The sequence below is a fragment of the Uloborus diversus genome, chromosome 1 (genome assembly GCF_026930045.1).
Source record: "Uloborus diversus isolate 005 chromosome 1, Udiv.v.3.1, whole genome shotgun sequence".
Lineage (NCBI taxonomy): Eukaryota > Metazoa > Arthropoda > Arachnida > Araneae > Uloboridae > Uloborus > Uloborus diversus.
The window spans coordinates 168,598,893-168,618,850 of NC_072731.1; the positions used below are offsets into that span (position 1 = coordinate 168,598,893).

The following is a 19,958-nucleotide window of genomic DNA, read 5'->3' on the forward strand; positions in this document are numbered from 1 at the left end:
CATATAATAAAACAAGATGTGTGTGTGTGTGTGTTTGTGGCGCGTATCCTGGGAAAACGGTAAGGCCTAGAAAGATGAAATTTGGTACACAGGTGCAGTTTTTGCTGAAAATGTGCACCTCGGGCTTCGATTTTTGATATTTTAATTAGAAAAAAAGTTATTTAATGTTTTATGTTATTTTTAGCACTTTTTAGTACTTTTGATTTCACAGATCCCGAACCAATCGCGCCAGACGGATATTTTTTGTACTATTGTGTAGGAAATTTAATTTTAAATATGATGAATGAAAAAATTTTGAAGATAGAGTAATTTTTGTATTTTTTATAGATTTTTGAAAAAAACTTTATTTTACATTTTTTTCTGGGTTTAGTTTTTTTCGAAACCCATCCTGCGACAAGTATTGAACCCTCAATTCTAAAATTTTAGTTGGTAATAGTAAAAACATTCCGCGCCCTTCAGAAGAAAAAAGTTTTGAAAAGAGATGATATTAAGTGGGCAAAAAATGTTTTTTTTTACATAAAAAGGATTGTTAATTACTATCAGAGGTAGATATGCATGGATCGTATAGATAGATAGATAGATAGAGAGAAAGAAAAGTAGACAAATATAGAGGTGGATACAGTAGATGGACAGTAAGAAATAGAGGAACTTCAACGGGGGATCAATAGCCCCCCCCCCACACACACACCATGACTTTGAAAAAACAATGCTTTCACATAAAAGTGGAAATGCTTTTTGTTATTTTCCGACAAAATTTGCATGAAGAGTATGCCTTTTGTGCCGCCCCTCCCTGAAAAATATTCCAAAGGACATAACGGGAGATAGGTCTAGAAAATACATTATTCAACACAAAATCTTTTTTAAGCAGCCGCCGATGGCGGCAACCTTGGCGTAAAAAGGTGAATGTTAATATTGATGTATAGAGAAAAAGGTTGATTAATAAAATCGACTTTTTTTTTTTAAGCAGCCTCCGAGGAAGTCAACATTGGCGTAAAAAGGCGAATGATAATATTGTTATATAGAGAAAAACATTGATTAATACCGTCGCTAAATTGTCTAAGCAGCCGCCGAAGGCGGCAACCCTGGCGCAAAAAAAACGATTTGCGTAAAAAGGCGGACCAGCTGGTCGCCGCAGGCGGCTAGTTCTAAATAAAACCCTGTTGTTTTTTCAAAATATTGACGAATCTTCTTTTTGAAATGGGTCAAAAAACGAAGAGGCAGAGAAATAATACGCCACAAAAGTCTTCGTACACTCAAATATTTTCGAATAAATTTATGATTAAAATTTTATCATATGTCATTTTTTTATTATTTTTGCATCAGGGTGGCGACAGATCAGGGAAATCAGGGAGATCAGGGAAAAGTCAGGGAACTTGATCACTCAGGGAAAAATCAAGGAAATATCAGGGAATATTGAAAAAATAACAAAAATTCAGGGAAAATTGATCAAATGAAGAAAGAATTTTTTTCTTTGCAAAATGAAGTTCTTTAGTTCCCTACAAATTTTTCACCTATTATTTGTTGCATTAAAATTGAATTTTGACTGAAAATCAAATTTGTTTTTTGCCATGGTATTATTTGCTGTCACTTCAGATTACACGAAGGTTTTTTTTTTTTTTTTTTTTTTCAGACTTCAAAACTCTTATATTTTAAAACCATATACATGTATATTTTGAAATTACTAATTGATTTTTTTCATTTCAATGTTGTTTGTTACTAAAGTAATATATGATTTTTTTCGACAACTAATGAAATCATTTGAAATTGAGTTGTGTAAATAAATAACTATATTTTTATTATTTTTTAATAGTTAAAATGCTGTATTCATTCATTAAGACCTAAGTTCTTGATTAGGGAATAGCTCAATGTGACTAGTTGTTGGAAGATATCAATTTGTTTTACATAAATATGTCTATTCTGCCCTGTGCAGGTAAAGGGTAATTACACAGTTTTTTTTTTTTTGCATTTTTGTCATGCTATGGTGCGTTATATTTACTGCACATACTCACTTATTTGGTTTACGCTGAAAAATAGGCAAGAAAAAAAGTCTTAATTCTAACATTTTCCTATTATTAGTACTGAATCCACCACACATTTCTTCAAGTATCTCGAAAACTAATGTCTGCACAATGCAGATACTACCGTTTACCTGCAGACGGCAGTATTATTTACGTAAGTCAAACTACATTACTTCTATACATTAACTATCACTTGTTATTCTTGAAGGAACAATTATACTGCTTGAAAATTCAGTTCAAGATTATTTCCATTTAAATTTTTTAGTTTTATCATGATTAGATATGTCTTTAAGAGTGGTTTTAATAATTTCCTACAATTCTTATTTCACTGGTTCCTGAAAGTAAAGTATTTGTTTTAGATTTCCTATAATATTTCTCTGTCGATAATTTAATCAACTATTTTGACCAAAAAAAGGGGGGGGGGGCTTTTTTTCAAAATATATTTTTAATCAACAGCTTAAACCGTTTTAAACAGTGCATTTTATTTAATATGCAATGCTTTTCAGGTAGGGCAAAGAAAGGAAACCATTACTATAAGTAACGTAAATCAGGGAAATTTGGTGAACTTAATCAGGGAAAAGTCAGGGAACTTTTTTTTCCAGTTCCTGTCGCCACCCTGTGCATTGTTTTGACCCTTCAAAGTCATTTGGCTTTAATTTTTTGTTTATTTATTCCTTAATATTGTGCTTATTACTTTAAAATGGCTGGTATTCGTAAAAAATCACAAACACCATTCAAAATTTGAATTTTTTCCTCATATTAACGGTAAATTGGTTTGAAATGTCTCTGAATTAGTTAATTTATTCCATTCTATAGTAAAGTGCTTGATAAAATGCTTTAAAGAAACTAATCGGACCGAAAACAAGGTAAGAAAAGGCCAACCGGCGAAGTTGACAAAGCGTGATCGAAGATTTACAGTTAAAAAATTTATGAAAAATACACATTTGATTGCTGTTAAAGTTTCTAGAGTTAAATGAAAATTTTTACACTTAATTTTCACCTAAAATTGTTCGCCAAGTTCTCTGATTAGCTGGATTAAATGGGATATCTTCCAGCAGAAATTTTCTTGGCCGTGAGAAAAACAGAAAGCTTTCGCTTTTCGTCGCAAAATCAATTATAAATAAGCTCAATTGGCAAAGCTCGTTTTGGAACAACATCTTACTTATAGACAAAAATAAATTCAATATTTTGGGTTAAATTGTTGTATAATTGTCAATAGAGGAAAAAATGAGGAATTTAATCTTAAGAACTTAGTTGGAGCAGTTAATCAGGTCAGTGAAGGTGTTCTTGTGTGAGGGTGCATATCAGTACCAGGACTTGGTAGTTTGGAATTTTTTGATGAAATAATGAATCATGCTGTTCATTTAAATATTTTAAAAACGAATTTTAAACTCTTAGCCGAAAATTTGGTTATCGGAAACAACTTTGTTTTTTATCAAGATAACGATAAGAAGCACACGGTTTTGAACGTTTGCGTTGTGCGCCTCAAAAATTGTCCTAAAGTTTAGAAAATACCCCTTCAATCTCCAGATTTGAACTTAATGTAACATATTTAGAGATATCTGGAGGCTAGATTACGAAAATACGGCTTTGAAACGAAAATAGAGCTAGAAACAGTAAGACTCGGAGTGTGATTGAACACTTACTCAGAAATTACGCAAAAAAAAAGGAAAAAAAAAAAGAATGAAATTTAATTCCCAGACGTTTAAAAGGTGTTGCTGATACTGCATGATATCCTACTAAATAATAACTTAATAAAAAAGTTAGATTATTCAATAATATATAGACATTTTTTAAAGTGTACGAAGACTGTGAGATAAAATTTCGGGCACTTTTTGGTTTTTGATTTTTAAAAAATTAAGTTTCAGTATTTTTCAAAAAAAAAAAATTCATGTAGTTTTGTTGAAAATTGATCGTAGATCTTATAATTAAATACCTATTCCGAAATATTAATTCTAAATAATGGATAGATTCCTATTTCATTGAAAGTCGTAGGTGTACGAACACTTTTGGGAGCCACTGTATACGAGTGGTACCCGCACTGCTTTGCCCGTAGTAGAAAATAAAAAGTCATTTGGTTCGCCTGTATATTTACAACTAACGGATGATGAATTTTTCGCAATTTGCTATATTTATATTCATTTACGTGCCCATGTTACGGTTTCACGTTATGATAATTTCATAATGTATTCGTCCACGTTGTGATAATTTGCTCGGTAAATTTTTTTTAAAAATTGGAATATAAAAAGAACAAAATCGAATTTTCGAAAAATCACTTCGAGACGCACACTCCCATGCTACAAACTAACTTTGTGCCATATTTCATGAAAATCGGCCGAACGCTCTAGGCGCTATGCGCGTCACAGAGATCCTGACAGACAGAGAACCGGACAGAGAGAGATCCGGACAGACAGAGATCCGGACAGAGAGAGATCCTGACAGACAGAGATCCGGGCAGAGAAACTTTTAGCTTTATTATTAGTAAAGAAGATAAAGATAAATGATTCTAATCAGGGGCGGCATTTCACCATTTCATTTGGGGGGTCGAGTTTCTTAAATATGTATAACCCCAAAGCGAAACCAAATACACATTAGCTAACCAGAAGTTGTCATAAAATCGGTTTAGTATGAATAAAATTATTGTTTAGAAACAATTAAAATTTTGATTCATTGACTAAAAGGTTATCATACAAAACATCTCGCTACTAAAGTTTTCAGACCTTTTGGAAAAGTTATAATGCATGATTTTTGGAATTCGGAAGAGCAGGGTTACTAATCTATCAGTGCCCAATGTCGTGCTGTTTTGCCAGTTCAGCTAAATAGAAAAGGTTTTTTTTTTCCCCCGCCTTTGTGCTTCGAAAATATTTCTCTAACCTTCTGAGACATAAAAAAAAAATTCTTTCTCTACTAGCGGAGCTGATTGTAAGAGTTAAAAAATAATTGAAGTAACACAAAGTTATGTATGAAAACACTTTTTATATCTTGCTCTTCAAAATCACCCAGGCTACTTCAAGAACTGTGAGGGGCTTAAACTTTTCATCATTGAATAATCTAGTCATGTCGGCGATCTCAGCTTCAATGAGATGTCATCTGCCTCCAGTTTTGTTATTCACTATTCCAGACTTATGACTCCATAACAAGGACGAAACTGCAATCTCTGGATGTGAAAGCTATTCTGTCAGTATATTGCTTGTAATTTTTCTTGCCTCATGCTAAAAATTTTATTCACAGTTGAAACATTTTATTTTTCGTTTTCAAAATCCAATCCAAATAACCATAACCCCAGCCAACCATACAGAAAAATAACTATCATCAAATCTTGTGTTAACTTCATTCGAAACTAAATCTATTACTTCATACAAAATATTCAAAAATCAATGTTTGTCTTCACATCATCATGTGGATTTTTGACTTTTTTTTTTTTTTTTTTTTTTTTTTTTTTTGCGCCTCTTTAAAATTGGCTCAGAAGAAGAATTTTTTTTGAAAAATTTCACGATTGATTGAAATATACATCTATACAAATCTATTTTCAGCTTCAATTGTAGATTGAACTGTGGTAGTATGGTGCACAAATCAATTGTAAATTGAACTGTGGTTTGAATAGTCGAGTAGCGGATTGAAGATATAGATTTTAATAGAGTAAAGCATTTTTCAAAAACCTTTTTCCGATGCAAACAAATTGGATAAAAATTCAAACGAAGTCATACATGCTAAAGGTCATGAGCTTTTTCACCATTGAAAGAATCGTTTTGCAATAATTCTTCCAGTCAACAAATCACTGTTGAAGTTATAGAGAAATGTTTTCATCGTTATAACTTTTAAAGATTATCTCGTATCATTCCGCGATTACATAATTAATAGAGCTCCATAAAAGGTATTTGGTTTATATGTCTTTTTTTATTCAATAATCACATGCATTTTTAAGAAGTTTCTATGAAAGATTAAATAAATATACACTTAAAAATGAGCGTAAAAGTGAATGTTAAATATCCTGGAATTTTCTTGTGAAAACCATGTTGCCACACCACTTTTCACGAGCCTCTCACATTGAGCATAATATCGTTACACTGGGCACACAAGTGTGAAATATTTAACCTTTATGAGGCAGTGTCTTCTTTAGTTAAAATTAACCATGATTCTCTATCAGTTTTTTATGTTCTGAAAAAGCCGAAAATACTTCATGAATTTCTAAGTCATCATCTAAATAACGAAAAACACTTTTTCTAGTCTGGGAATGTGTCGATTTTCATCAAATAATTGCTGAGAACCAGTGAGATTTCCTTTAATGAACATTGATTTCCGACTCACATAAATTGAATTCACCCATTTTCTATCATTCTTCTCAAAAAATTTGGGGGTGCGACCGCCCCCTCTTGACCCCCCTATTTGCCGCCCCTGATTCTAATCCCAAAATCCCGAATTTTAATTTTACGTTCAGTTGCATTATTATGTCTTTATCTTGTTAGTTGTGTAAGTGGAAAAAAAAAATAAATAAGTACCCAGTATTCGGTACTTTTACCCCACCACTGTTTAAAACATGGTTTTATAATTTTAAAGCCATAACTAAAGAAAATATTGATAATAATCATAATGACATGATTATTTACCATTACTATAAATTTCCTTCTACTTATACTAAATACAAAATTGAGAGGTTCTCTCTAAGCTTTTTAGTTAACGAATGAATATAAAAAACTGACAAATGACTGAATTTATTGAACCCTCAGTATTTCGATAAGTAGCCTCGTGTGCATTAGTTCAGCAAATAGTCAATGGTAAAAGTTATTTTATAAATGATACAACCGCATTAAAAAGTAAATTTGCAGAGCCCATCTGTATTATAACCGAATTAAATGTGCTTGCTCTTAGGGTATCTGAAAACTAAACTTGATTCGTGAAACTTTATATCTATTCACTCAGTAGTGAAGTATACTCTCGTTATCACGAAGTTGAAGGGACGGTTAAAAAATCGAGTTTTCGAGATAACAAGGTCATAATTATAATAAAATAATATTCTAAAAACTATTCACGATAGTTAAAAAAAATAAGTGGAAACATGTAATGTAGTTGAAAAAATGTCTTAATATAATGAAAAAAAAAATTTTTTTTTTGGAATGAGCCAATAATACTAGAGAAAAAAGAACGCTCTAGTGAAGTATTAAAATGAAGTGATTTACCACGACTAAACTTATCAAAGATTTGGATTACCAAGTGGGCAGAACCAAACGAGTTTCGAGAGCCCCGAAACAAAGAAGTTCGACAAAGTGTTGCACCACTATATCTGTGTCTTTAAAGGGGTTTCCCGTTCATCTCCTCTTTTTACGGAGGTGGTGTAGTCTAAAAGTCCAACGAAATGGTTTGAGAAGGAGGCGATAAGTTTTAGGTAGGTTTTTTTTTTTTTTTTTTTGGTTTTTCAGGACTTAACATTTTCTAACGCTCCCGGGCTCTAGAATGAAAGTGACAGTAGATAAGCTTCTCCGAATCATTCCTAACACCTGAGAGAAATTATGAAGGGTGTGAGAAATTTTTGGAAACATTCTTCGAGTTGCTTTGAGATCGGAAAAATTACATTTGGCTTCGAAAAATATTCGACATAACAAGGTTTTGATTAAATTTCTTCGACATAGGATGGAAAAATAACGTTAGATAAATACGCAAAATCAGGGGGAAAAATAATTTTTCGTTATATCAAGGTTTTCGAAACATCGAAGTTCGAGATATCGAGAGTATACTGTATTCCTTTCCTTTTTCAGGGAGTTTTTGCCTCGTGGATCTGGAGTAGTCACTAGAAGACCAGCTGTAGTGCAACTGCAGCCTTGTAATGACGGAGAAGGTACTTTGAAAATGTCTTTGCTTCAATGTGTGTACTTTTTTTTTAAATATAGCTCTGGTACTGTCTGACCACCGATTAGATGCAAAGGCAAACATCCGGTTTACACGCGAGAATGGACGCATCTATTCGTTTCCGGGATGTCAGCTTTTGCAGATGCATGTTAGCCTCTAAAGCTGGTTAAGCAGAGGCTCATTCAACTGAACGGAACGAGCGCATCAAAAATTTTGACTTTCCCCCCTCATTCTTCGTCTTAACTGGACGAAGGTAGGGGACGAAGGTAGGCCAGTGGGGTCGTTTCCAAAATTTTAAAAGTATTTTTTTCTCAAAAGAGCATGCTAAAAAAAACTTAGAATCAGATCATTTTTTAAATAATTTATTTAAGTTTAATACTTTTAAAAAATTACTTAAATCGGTGCGCTTTCATTGTTTACGCTTCTGTCGTGTGACATCACAAATGATAAAATGCCATTCAGTGTTGCAGGGTTGGCAAAAACCCGGGTTTTTTTTAAAAAGCCCATGGACCCAGGGTTTTTTGGTTTTTTTTAAATAAAACCCAAAAAACCCAACTAAAGCTGGGTTTTTTAAAAGAAATGTGGGTTTTTTGTCTTTTTTTAGGGAAAATGTAGGGTACTTGTAGCATATTGTAGCGTAAGTATATGAACAAAGCACAAGAATTGTCTTGGGGTAAAAAAAGCTGGAAAACTAGTTAAAATTCAGCGTTTTCTGAAGAAAAGTAAAAAAGACGACGAAACCCAAGAATGGTGAAGTTTCAGATTTTTTAGTTTCCATGATTACCAACAGTTAAGGCAAAATTACTTCTCGAGTGATAAAATCTATTGTTCGTTTTTAATTACTACTATTTTTTTTTTTTTTTTTTGCATTTTACTTTATTGTATTTCATTTTTTTATGCAAAACTACTGTAGAACCTCAAGTAGTTTAAATCCCTATTTACTGAATTCCAGCTTAATCAAGACATTTCTTTGAATTTTATGTTGCCTGTTTTTCTATTTCTGTGTACAGATTAAGAAATATGAAACTTTTTTGTAAGATAATGAAAATACTGTACATCCTATTCTGTTTTCTGTCCGACCATTTGTAAAACCAGTTAATTTCTAAAAAAAAATATAACTTGTTAATTCGAAATTTGTGACGTGTCGGGTTGCAGAAAATAATTCACATGAAAGCCTTTTAGCTAGAGTAGTTTCCTCTGTACAATCTACAAATATTGAGAAAACCAGATGTGACAGGACTTAGTCAAGATAATTTGAGTGATTTATTGACCAGTTAAAGATAAAAGTTAAATATATATTTTTTAAATCTTTGAAGTATTTTTAATGCCGTTAAGAGTTAAGAAATACTATTAAAGTTCAAAATTCATTTTTTATGTCCATTGTCTGTGGTGAAGAACAAATAAAATAGAAGTTTAAATTGTAAAAGTATTTAAATTAATTACCTTTTTAAAAAACTTCTCAAAAAATTTAAAAAAACCCAAAAGTGGGCTAAATAATGGGTTTTTTTAAATGCGTTTTTTCAAAAAAACCCATTGGGTCCAACCCAATTGGGTCCAATCCGGCCAACCCTGCAGTGTTGCCATTCACTGAGCAAAATATTTAATTCGCATCTTTACTCACGTGTATTGGCAACGATATGGTTGATAGGAAGCGTAGAGCGCAATATTTAATCCGTTTCTTGATTATTAAAACGTGGAAACGTGGTAGAAAGATGCGCCAAATTGCATCATTTGTGATGTCATAAAGACCGCGCCTTGTTTTCAAAATCTTACATTTTAAAAAATAACTGTTGGGTAAATGAAAATATTTTCTGGGTCCATGTTATTTTTTTTACTTATTCTATCAATTTCAGTGACTAAAAGTAGTACTTTTGACTGAAGGTAACAACCCCATTCCATACAGTCCGAGGTTGAACAGTACTTTAATGCAAATTCAAACGATGGAACGAACTGTTTTGTACAATAGTGGGTATACGCATTCAGGGTTGGCTTTCTGCCGGCAGAAACTAGTTTTTGCCGTGCCAGTGGCAGAAACTGGTTATAACCGGTTAAAACCGGCAGAAACTGGCAAAAACTTAAAATTATCTTAAAAAACTAAAGTAATTACTAATTGATATTTGTTTAGGTAAACTAAAAAATTAAACTTCATTTCATCATTGTAAAAAATAAAATGTTATGCTAGTGCCCTTGATTTAGTTCAGAAAGGGAAATTTTCATTTGCTGATGCTCGTAATATTTGGATTAATCTAACAAAAGACGAAAATCATATGGGTTCTTAGGAGAGGAGTGACATGCAGAATTAAACTGGCATTACTGTTTGTAATTTGCTCGCAAATAAGCTTCATCTAAATTGCTTGTGATTGAAATTATGTGCTTCAAGAAGAAAGTGTCAAATTTGACTTGCCAATATTAATCTAGATTTTGTTTTTAATATCACAGCTTTGCAAAACAAATTGGCCCCACTTCTCGAAACTCATTTTTCTAGTCGGACTTTTACCACTACACGAGTTACTATATGATGGAACACTTTAAAAAATTATACAATTTGAAAGTTTCATGAATATTGCATGTTCCTTGATGCATTGCTTGCTAGCTCTTCTGTTGCAAGAATATTCTAAAGTTTCTCATTCGTGCGTATTAAATTGAGAAACTATTTATATTTTTGGAACAACCTTTTCCAAGAAGCAACTTGCAGAGTCCAAACAATGTAACATTTGATTCTGAATTGTGATAATATTGTAAATTAAACTATGCTTTGGTTAACAGTTAATTATTTTTTCCATGCATTTTCTACTGTCTGTCAATAGTTTTTTTTTTTTTTTTTTTTTTGTCGTTTTGAGAGTTTTTGCCAGTTTCTGCCGAAAATGTGGCAGAAAGTGGTTTTTGCCATGCCGGTTTTAACCGGTTTCTACCAGTGGTTTTAACCGCCCCGGCAGAAACTTGCCAGCCCTGATTCAAACACATGAAAGAATTCACATCAGAAAAAGGGGAAAGTACATCCGGAGCGAGGGTGTTTGACCCACCGCCTCAAGTGGGAGAAGCAATCCCTTAGACCACTCGGCCACTAAGATCCCAATTAGTGGACTTAGTAAACAAAAAAATCAGGCAGCGAAAACTACCTGCACTTATCGCACGCAGGTAGCGTGCGACACAGTGTGCAACACCAAACGTGCGCCAATCCCGAACTGCCATATTTTGTCAACTGGTTGTTGATATGGTGAATTCTGATTACTGTCATGTGTTTAGTGACACTCCCAAGGCTAAGACAAATCGATTGAAGTAAGAATTACCAAAATTGACCAAGGCGTTTAGCTCCTAGAACGCCACATAGAAACGGACATACATACATAGACTGATAAACACATTACCCTCCTTTGCGTCGCGCACGCGCAGTCGGGTAAAAAAAGCAGAATCGAATGAAAAAGAAAAAAATCTTATTTACGACACAGTCTAATTTGAGTAAGATAAGTGTCATTCCCCTCCTCTTACAATCAATAACAATAGAAAGGAATTAGAGCCTTAAATATTGCCTCATAATGATAACGGTTTTTTAAATTTGTATTCAGTGTACTAAATTTTAGAATAGTTGTTTTGAAGTTTCTTTCAAAAAAAATGCTTTTGTCACTATTACCAACAAACTTTAAATAACTCCTAGTCTCTTCGATAACGATTTTTATTTCCTAACTTGTATTCGTTTTCAGCTCATCTTTACCTTTTTTTTTTTCTTTTTCCCTAGAGTATGCAGTTTTTCTCCACAAAGAGAACGAAAAATTTACGAACTTTGAGGACGTAAAAAACGAAATCCAAAGAGAAACTAATCGAGATCCTGGAACTTCCGGTTTCAGTTCTCAGCCTATTTCGTTGAAGATTTATTCACCTAAAGGTAATATTTGCATTTTTATCTCTGTGCTAACATATTGGAGAGAGGTGATGGGACTGAAAGGACAGCGACACATAATCAAAAACGTTCCTAAATTAACGACACGACGATGGTGTTGCGTATTATGGATTAACTAGAAAACTAAGCTATTCTCCTCCATTCTAAAAATGACTACTATATAGGTGTACTTTATGCAATTCATTTTATAGAATATTTTCCAGTTGTGTATTTTCCAACAAAGTTACACCCTTAGAGAAGGAATTAGAATGGAGAGAGCAAGTTCAATCATTGGCTTTGCAAAAGCTGACCCGAAGACCCCAAGTCACGTGACTCGACAACGACGAATGGTTGGCACGTTTTGCGTGAAACAAGCAAAAGAAACCCGATTTCTTCCAATGCTTTGCTTTTAAATCAATCACGTCACTTGAGGTCTGGGTTTCATGAATGAAAGTCTTCATCCCCTCTATTTTATCTCTTCTCAATGGTTACACCCGTGTAAGTGTCCTCTCCTCCTCCTAAAGAGCAATCTCTAAAGAGACCTAGAGCAATCCTTTCGTGCTAACACTTAAATGGGATTTGGTTCCTCACGTCTCGTCACTGAAATTTTAGGCACATTTTCCCCTTAATTTTATGTCATAAACACAATACATCCCAATAAGATCATGTCAACTGTGCACATCCAGATTTATCCATTGAAGTACAATAAAAATGCCTAAAGAGCTCTAATTCTATAGTACGTCTACAGTGGCTCCCAAAAGTGTTCGTACACTTTGAAATTTTTCAGTAAAACCAAAATAACGCGAAACTGAATTCGAATATGAAGTCCAATATTTTTTCACATCATTCCTATCTCATTCTAAATAAAACCCTGTAGATTTTTCAAAATATTGACGGATCTTCTTTTTGAAATGGGTCAAAAAATGAAGAGACAGAGAAATAATACGCCACAAAAGTCATCGTACACTCAAATATTTTCGAATAAATTCATGATTAAAATTATCATATGTCTTTTATTATTATTATTATTTTCGCATCGTGTTAACCCTTAAAAGTCATTTGGCTGTAATTTTTTGTTTATTTCTTCCTGAATATTGTGCTTATTACTTTAAAATTTGCTTGTATTCGTAAAAACCACTAACACCTTTTTTCTTCACAGTAGTGGTAAATTGGTTTGAAATGTCTCTAAATTAGTTAATTTATTTCATTCTATAGTAAAGTGCTTGATAAAATGCTTTAAAGAAAAGAATCGGACCGAAAACAAGGTAACAGGAGGACAAAGCGTGATCGGAGATTTACAGTTAAAATATTTATGAAAAATGCACATTTGAGTGCTGTAAAAGTTTCAGCAGAGTTAAATGAAAATTTTTACATTTAATTTTAACCTAAAATTGTTCGCCAACTTCTCTTATTAGCTGGATTAAATGGGAGCTTTTCCCGTAGAAATTTTCTTGGCGGTGCGAAAAATTGAAAGCTTACGCTTTTCGTCGCAAAATCAATGATAAATAAGCCCAAAACGTTTTGGAATTACGTCTTACTTACATATAAAAATGAATTTAACGTTTTTGATTAAATTGTTGTATAATTGTAAATAGAAGAAAAAAAATACAAACTTAATCTTAAGAAATTAGTTGGACCAGTTAATCAGGACAGTGAAAGTGTTTTTGTGTGAGGGTACATATTAGCATCAGGACTGGGTAGCTTGGAATTTTTTGATGAAATAATAAATAATGCTGTTCATTTAAATATTTTAAAAACCAATTTTAAACTCTTAGCCAAAAATTTGGTTATCGGAAACAACTTAGTTTTTTATTAAGATAACGATAAGATGCACACGGTTTTCAACGTTTACGTCTAGTGCCTCAAAAATTGTCCTAAAGTTTAGAAAAAAAACCCTTCAATCTTCAGATTTGATCTTAATGTAACATATTTAGAGATATCTGGAGGCTAGATTACGAAAATACGGCTTTGAAACGTAAATAGAACTGGAAACAGTAAGACTCGAAGTGTGGTTGAACACTTACTCAGAAATTACGCAAAAAGAAGAAAGAAAAAAGAATGTAATCTATTCCCAGACGTTTAAAAGGTGTCGTTGATACTGCATGATATTCTACAAAATAATAACTTAGTAAAAAAGTTAGATTATTCAATAATATATACACATTTTTTAAAGTATACGAAGACTTTTGTGAGATAAAATTTCCAGCACTTTTTGGTTTTTTATTTAAAAAAAAAAGTTTTAATATGTTTTCGAAAAATTTCATGTAGTTTTGTTGAAAATGGATCATAGATCTTACAATTAAATACCTATTCTGAAATATTAATTCTAACCAATGGATAGGGCCCTATTTCATTGAAAGTCGTAGGTGTACGAACGCTTTTGGGAGCCACTGTATATAAATAAAACAAAGAATGTGTGTGTATATATATGTGTATATTTATATGTTTCCTTTACAAATCCACTGTTTTCGTCTGATCTGGACCAAATTTGGCAGGGAGGTACTTGGGCACCCGAGAAGGAGCGTAGGGGGTTTTTCGAACCCCAAAAAGGAACCGAACCGTTCGTATTTTTATTTTAGGGGCCGAAAATGGCATTAAATGGTTCTTTCTACCCGAAATAATTATCTGACCAGTTCAATTTTGGCGCCATTCGAAAGCCCGCGAAAAATGCACATTGAGTTCATTCATTCCTTCGAATTTCAAAAAAAAAAGAAAAAAAAAGACTGAAGTCACCGGGGAAAAAATTTTATAGCACTGTTAAGCCTAATGGAACTCTATTTTCATATCCGAAATTTATCTTTTGCGCGATCTCATTTTAAATTGCGTGAATTCGCAATTCCAATAAACTATAGGGGGCTCTGCAGGCACTGAGTAATGGCGGATGAGAAAGGTAAAACAAACAAATAACTTTATTCAGTAAATTATCAACCATTTGCACGTGCTAAAGCAGAAATACGTGAAATACACCGCCAGCTCAGTCATTTCCAGCCGAGGACTGCAGTTGAGGTTTTTCATCTTCAGCTCAGTCACTTTCCTATGCCGGGCTGATGAGTGCTAATAAGCACGAAACTGCAGTCCTCGGCTGGAAATGACTGAGCTGGCGGTGTATTTCACGTATTTCTGCTTTAGCCCGTGCAAATGGTTGGTAATTTACTGAATAAACCCTGCCTCGCGTTCAATCTTCGAGTTGAACCGAACCATTGTTTCGGTCACTCGTCTGGTCTGCTAATTCTATATTAGCTACCAGTTTGTTTCGCACTCTTGGCTTCCTTAAGAGGTTTTTCATCTCCAGCTCAGTCACTTTCCTATGCCGGGCTGTTGAGTGCTAATAAGCACGAAACTGCAGTCCTCGGCTGGAAATGACTGAGCTGGCGGTGTATTTCACGTAAACAAATAACTTGCTTTGACGCTTCGCGAATTTTCATCGTGTTTGTGGGAAGCTTTCTTTTCTATTCTTCTGAAATTACATTACATCATAAACTGTCTGAAGCCAGTAATTTACCCCAAAGAATGCCGCTTTGTCTAATGGTGCAAGCCCCTTCAATTTTTGTTAATAGACGTACGAGTATAAGTTTTTAACCCTTTTTTCGTCCCCTTTCATGCCTAATCGGACCCCAAATTTTCTAGCCCCCTCCCGTTTTCTCAATGCGGAAGCCATGGCCCACAGAGCTCTAAAAACTAGAAAGAAAGTTGATAAGACAGGAAAGCATTCGCACTTGTAAACTTTCGCCATTTACTTTAGTCCCTGCTTAGGATGGAAAAAAAAAATAAACCTGTTTCCAAACGCTTTTTCCACATATAGTATGCTAATTACATGTTTTTTTTTATTATGACACTTTAAAGAATGTTATGTGAAGTTAAAATGTATTAAGTTCAAGAAAAAAAATTGCTTGAAGTGGCCCACTCGGTGGTTGGCCCAGTCGGGGATCCCCGACTTTCCTGACTCACCAAGGGGAAAGGGGATCAAAAATGGCGATAGAATGGGAAATATTGGTTTCTAAAGCTAATCAATAATGGTCAACTTACACAGGTTACTTAAAAGTTTTCACACACATTAATAAGATTTTTGGCGATGTTAGGGGGAGGGGAGGTTTCAGGGTGGAATGTTACAAAGAGATGCGTAAAAGGGAACTATTCTAGATTTTTGAAGTTACATGCATTTTGTTCGTTGATGAACAGTGCATGAGGCTCGCATAAATTGCAGGAAAAACAGATGCATTTAATGAAATAAGCCTATGTAAACGATATTTCCCATTCTATCGCCATTTTTGATCCCCTTTCCCCTTGGTGTCTTTCTTCAGGTAAAGCGACCAAAACTGCACAGCATACTCCAAATGGGGTCTGCGCCATTGAAATTTTGAGGGGGGATGTTTTGAGGGGTATTTTTCACTTTTTTTTTGGGGGGGGGGAGGATGACGACAATATTTCGTTTTAAAAACTAATTTCACATTTCGAAACCGTTATCATTTAAACGACTTTCCCAAGCAACCAACTAACTAGACAGCAAGCCAACCAAACCTGCCAGGCAGCCAACTTACGCGCAGCAAGAAGAAATATCCCCTCCCCCCGAAAAAAAAAAAAGAATACCAAACGATACTGTGGGTCTAAATGATGAGGGTAGGTATGTATGTAGGAAGGTAGGGCAAGGGAGGGGGAATTAGATTGAATGAGTTTTTTATTTACATTTCATAGAAAAATTGTTTTTTTATTCATTATTATAAACTATTACGAGAATCGCTTTTTTTCCCCGACATGGAGATGTGACCCAAAATCATTTCATTTGTGAGGGTATAGCTGACTTTTTTTGACATTGACATATTTTTGTTCGTGACGTGGCTTAATTATTCGACCTCTAAATTCTCGGAGATGCTGCTGAAAAGTTGAGATACATCACATTGCTAAAAGACAAGATTCATTCGACTAATGTTTTGGCGGCCTTATTCTGCTTAAAAAAGTTGCTTTTTTTCATTAACACATTGCTTTTTTTTTGTTGGTGAAGTAGATAAATTTTTATAACAGTGCTCCTAAATGCGCACGGTGAGTAGGCAGCGTGCTTTGAGCTGTGTTCTGCAGGTTCTCCTTTTAAGTACGACAATAAGGCGTAATGCTGTCCAATTCCAAATTTAGTTCATCTGCCTTTGTCAGATAATCAATTGTTGTACCAATGTTTCTAATTTTCTTGCCAGTACTACTAATTTAAAGAAAATAGCATCAAATTCTCAAATCAATTATGATTTAGAATGTGACAAACACGTGTGTATTTTCTGCGGAATTCCATGCGGCAGCAAAAATTGAGCGATCGCCATTTTTGATTCCCTTTCCCCTTGGTGACTCAGAAAACTTTGTTTCTCTGCGAAAATGGTGTCAATCCATTTTTGATTCCCTTTCCCCTTGGTGAGCTCAACCGACCATTGATTGGCTCAACTGCCCGCCCAAGCAATATTTTCCTCCCACCCTTTCTTAATAAGGTACTTTTTACTTGCTGCCTAGCTGTGCATTCTATTAATTTATTAGACACAAAAAAAAACATTATAAAATATACATCACATTGCTTCGCCATTTTTGATCCCCTTTCCTCAAAACAAATTGGTTTGCAGCTTTCTTCCAGTACAATGTCGGGCTAATATGTTTCGCGTTATTTTGGTTTTACTAAAAAATTTCAAAGTGTATGAACACTTTTGGGAGCCACTGTATATGAACTATAATGAGTGTGTCTTTAGGACACCGATCATTGATTGGGGCTTAAAAACATAGAATCTGACCATTTTTATATATTCTGAATCCTTGCCACGTCACGAACAAAAATATGTCAAAAAAAGTCAGCTAAAAAATTAGTTTTCCCGGAAAAAAATCAAATAATTGATAGCCATTCATTTCGGGCTTTTTGAAAGGGATTATATTTGAAAATAATTCAAGCTGCTAGGTTTAATAGGCGAAAATTTGATAATCCATCGCATATGAATATGTTTCTGTAATGTAAATGACATGTCTGTGTTTGTTTTGGTTAATGTTTCATGTTGTTAAAAATTTAAGGCAAACAAAAGAAAGGTTACAGATGAAAATACAGCCCAAAAAACCAAAATTCCATTCAAATATAAATCAAAATCTAACAGGAAGCATGTCCTTCAAATAAACTTTATCGCAAAGAGTTTCAGCGACGTCTTTATTCGCCTCTGATTTTTTCTACACTTGAAAAGAATGGTCCGAATTACATTCATAAAATATGTAGCCAATGTAGGAGGTTTGAATCCTGATTTTGACATTAGAAACAAAGCCCGCATTGGGTGAATGTCAAACATTGGAGGTTGCAGTTCAGCCAGCTCAGGGGTGGGCGGGGGGCTTTTTGCTGCAAAATGAACGGCCATTCGAAAACCCATAGAGTTCACTCATTTCTTTCGAATTAAAAAAAAAAGCTGTAAAATCATCGGGAAAAAATTAAACTAGTATGTTGTGGCCATTACGAAACTTTCTTCTATATTTTTCTTTTTTTTTTTTTTTCTGATCCCTCCCCATGCTTGACGGGGAAGCAATATTCCCAACAAACACAAAATGACACATGCAAAAACTTGACGACCATCCCAATGTCTGAATTATTGCAAAAGCAAAGCAAAGAGCGAAAATTGAAAGTTATTTTAAAAGCCTTGCTTGAATTAATTGGAAATATTTTATTTGTTAGCAAACATAAGATGGCAACAGTTAAAAATTTTAAATCATTGAGATAATATTTCCGATCATTTTCATACAATTAAAATCACGAGAAATAAGCAGACGATAATCTATTACGATTTATCTTTCTTATTGTTGCATTAATAAAGCTATTTTTATTCGCTAAAAAATAATGATAATAAAAAAAAATCAGCACCTCTTGGCGCGATTGGCGCCAAAATTGAACCAAAGCCTGTTTACATATGGATTCACATATATTCCAAATTTCAACCAGAACGTATCATTACTTCTTGAGATAGGGGACTCACAAAGGAAAAAAAGAACGGGCGATTGCGCTACCCCCTTTTTAGCTGTTGACACCAAAATAAAATCAGCTTTTATACCCACTAAAAGCTACTTGCCGATAAATTTTTTTTTCATTCCGTTCATTATTTCTTGAGATACATCAGTCACAATTGACGACAGAAAACGTTCCATAGCTCAACCCCCGTTTGAGTTATTGACACCAAAATTGAATCAGCACCTGTTCCTGTTACTGGCAACATATGGACCAAATTTTGTTCGATTACGCCAGTTACTTCCTGAGGAATAGCAATCACGTGTAACTCAAAAAACGTCCCATTGCTCCACCCCCCTTGGAGGAATTCGCGCCAAAAACCAATGGGCACAAGTTCACATAGGGGCACATATGCGTACCAAATTTCGTTCGATTTCATGCGGTAGTTTTTGCTGTAGAGCGGCCACAAAAAACTGGTCACACACAGACGTGACACACACACACACATACACACACACACACAGAGACAGACAGACATTTTCCAAAAATAGTCGAAATGGACTCAGCACCCCTCAAAACGTTCGAATCCTTCGAAATTCGAAAATTTGCACGAATCCAATACTTTTTTCTATATATTAGATATAGAAGAAAGTAAAAACACTATAAAGCCGAATGGAACTCTATTCGCAACTCCAATAAACTATAGGGGGCCACTGTCTAATGCGGATGAAAAAGGTAAAACAAACAAATGCCGTAACTTATAACTTGATTTGACGCTTAGTGAATGACAGTAATTTTTCTTCGTGTTTGTGGGAAGCTTTCTTTTCTATTCTTCTGAAATTAGATTACACCACAAACTGTCTGAAGCCTGTAATTTACCCCAAAGAAAACACGTGGAATGGAATGTTTTACCTTTTTCGGTAGTATTGTTAATCACCGCAAGGTAGCGTATTCGAGCTCAGGAGTTGCGAATTTTCATACCGGAAAACTATCGTTTGCGCGATTCAATTTTAAATTAGCGTGAATCAAGTTTCAGAAGGTTGCCACTTTTTTTTCTCGACTCGACGAAATAAAATTTTGTTTTATTTGGAGGTAAAAATTTCTCCTTTTGATTATTATTTGGCGGTTTATCGTCTTTTTCTTTTCATTTTTTGTACCGCCAGCAGAAGATGATCAGGAATGTTGCGTTTAATTTGTTCGGTAATTTTTGATTTGACGTTTTCTTTCTTTAAGAATGATTGTTTGGACAGGAAATTTTCAAGTTTTTTTTTTCTCT

General features: G+C 34.1%; 1 protein-coding gene across 1 annotated transcript in view; it reads left to right on the forward strand.

The window, feature by feature from the left end:
• LOC129216978 (dynamin-1-like) overlaps positions 1 to 19,958 on the forward strand; it is a gene marked incomplete at its 3' end in the record, with an annotated part of 50,533 nt that overhangs the window by 19,982 nt on the left and 10,593 nt on the right. The window contains exons 4-5 of the mRNA XM_054851205.1: positions 7,772 to 7,851; positions 11,599 to 11,745. Coding sequence (XP_054707180.1) covers positions 7,772 to 7,851; positions 11,599 to 11,745 — 227 coding nt within the window. The remainder of the gene's footprint in view (positions 1 to 7,771; positions 7,852 to 11,598; positions 11,746 to 19,958) is intronic.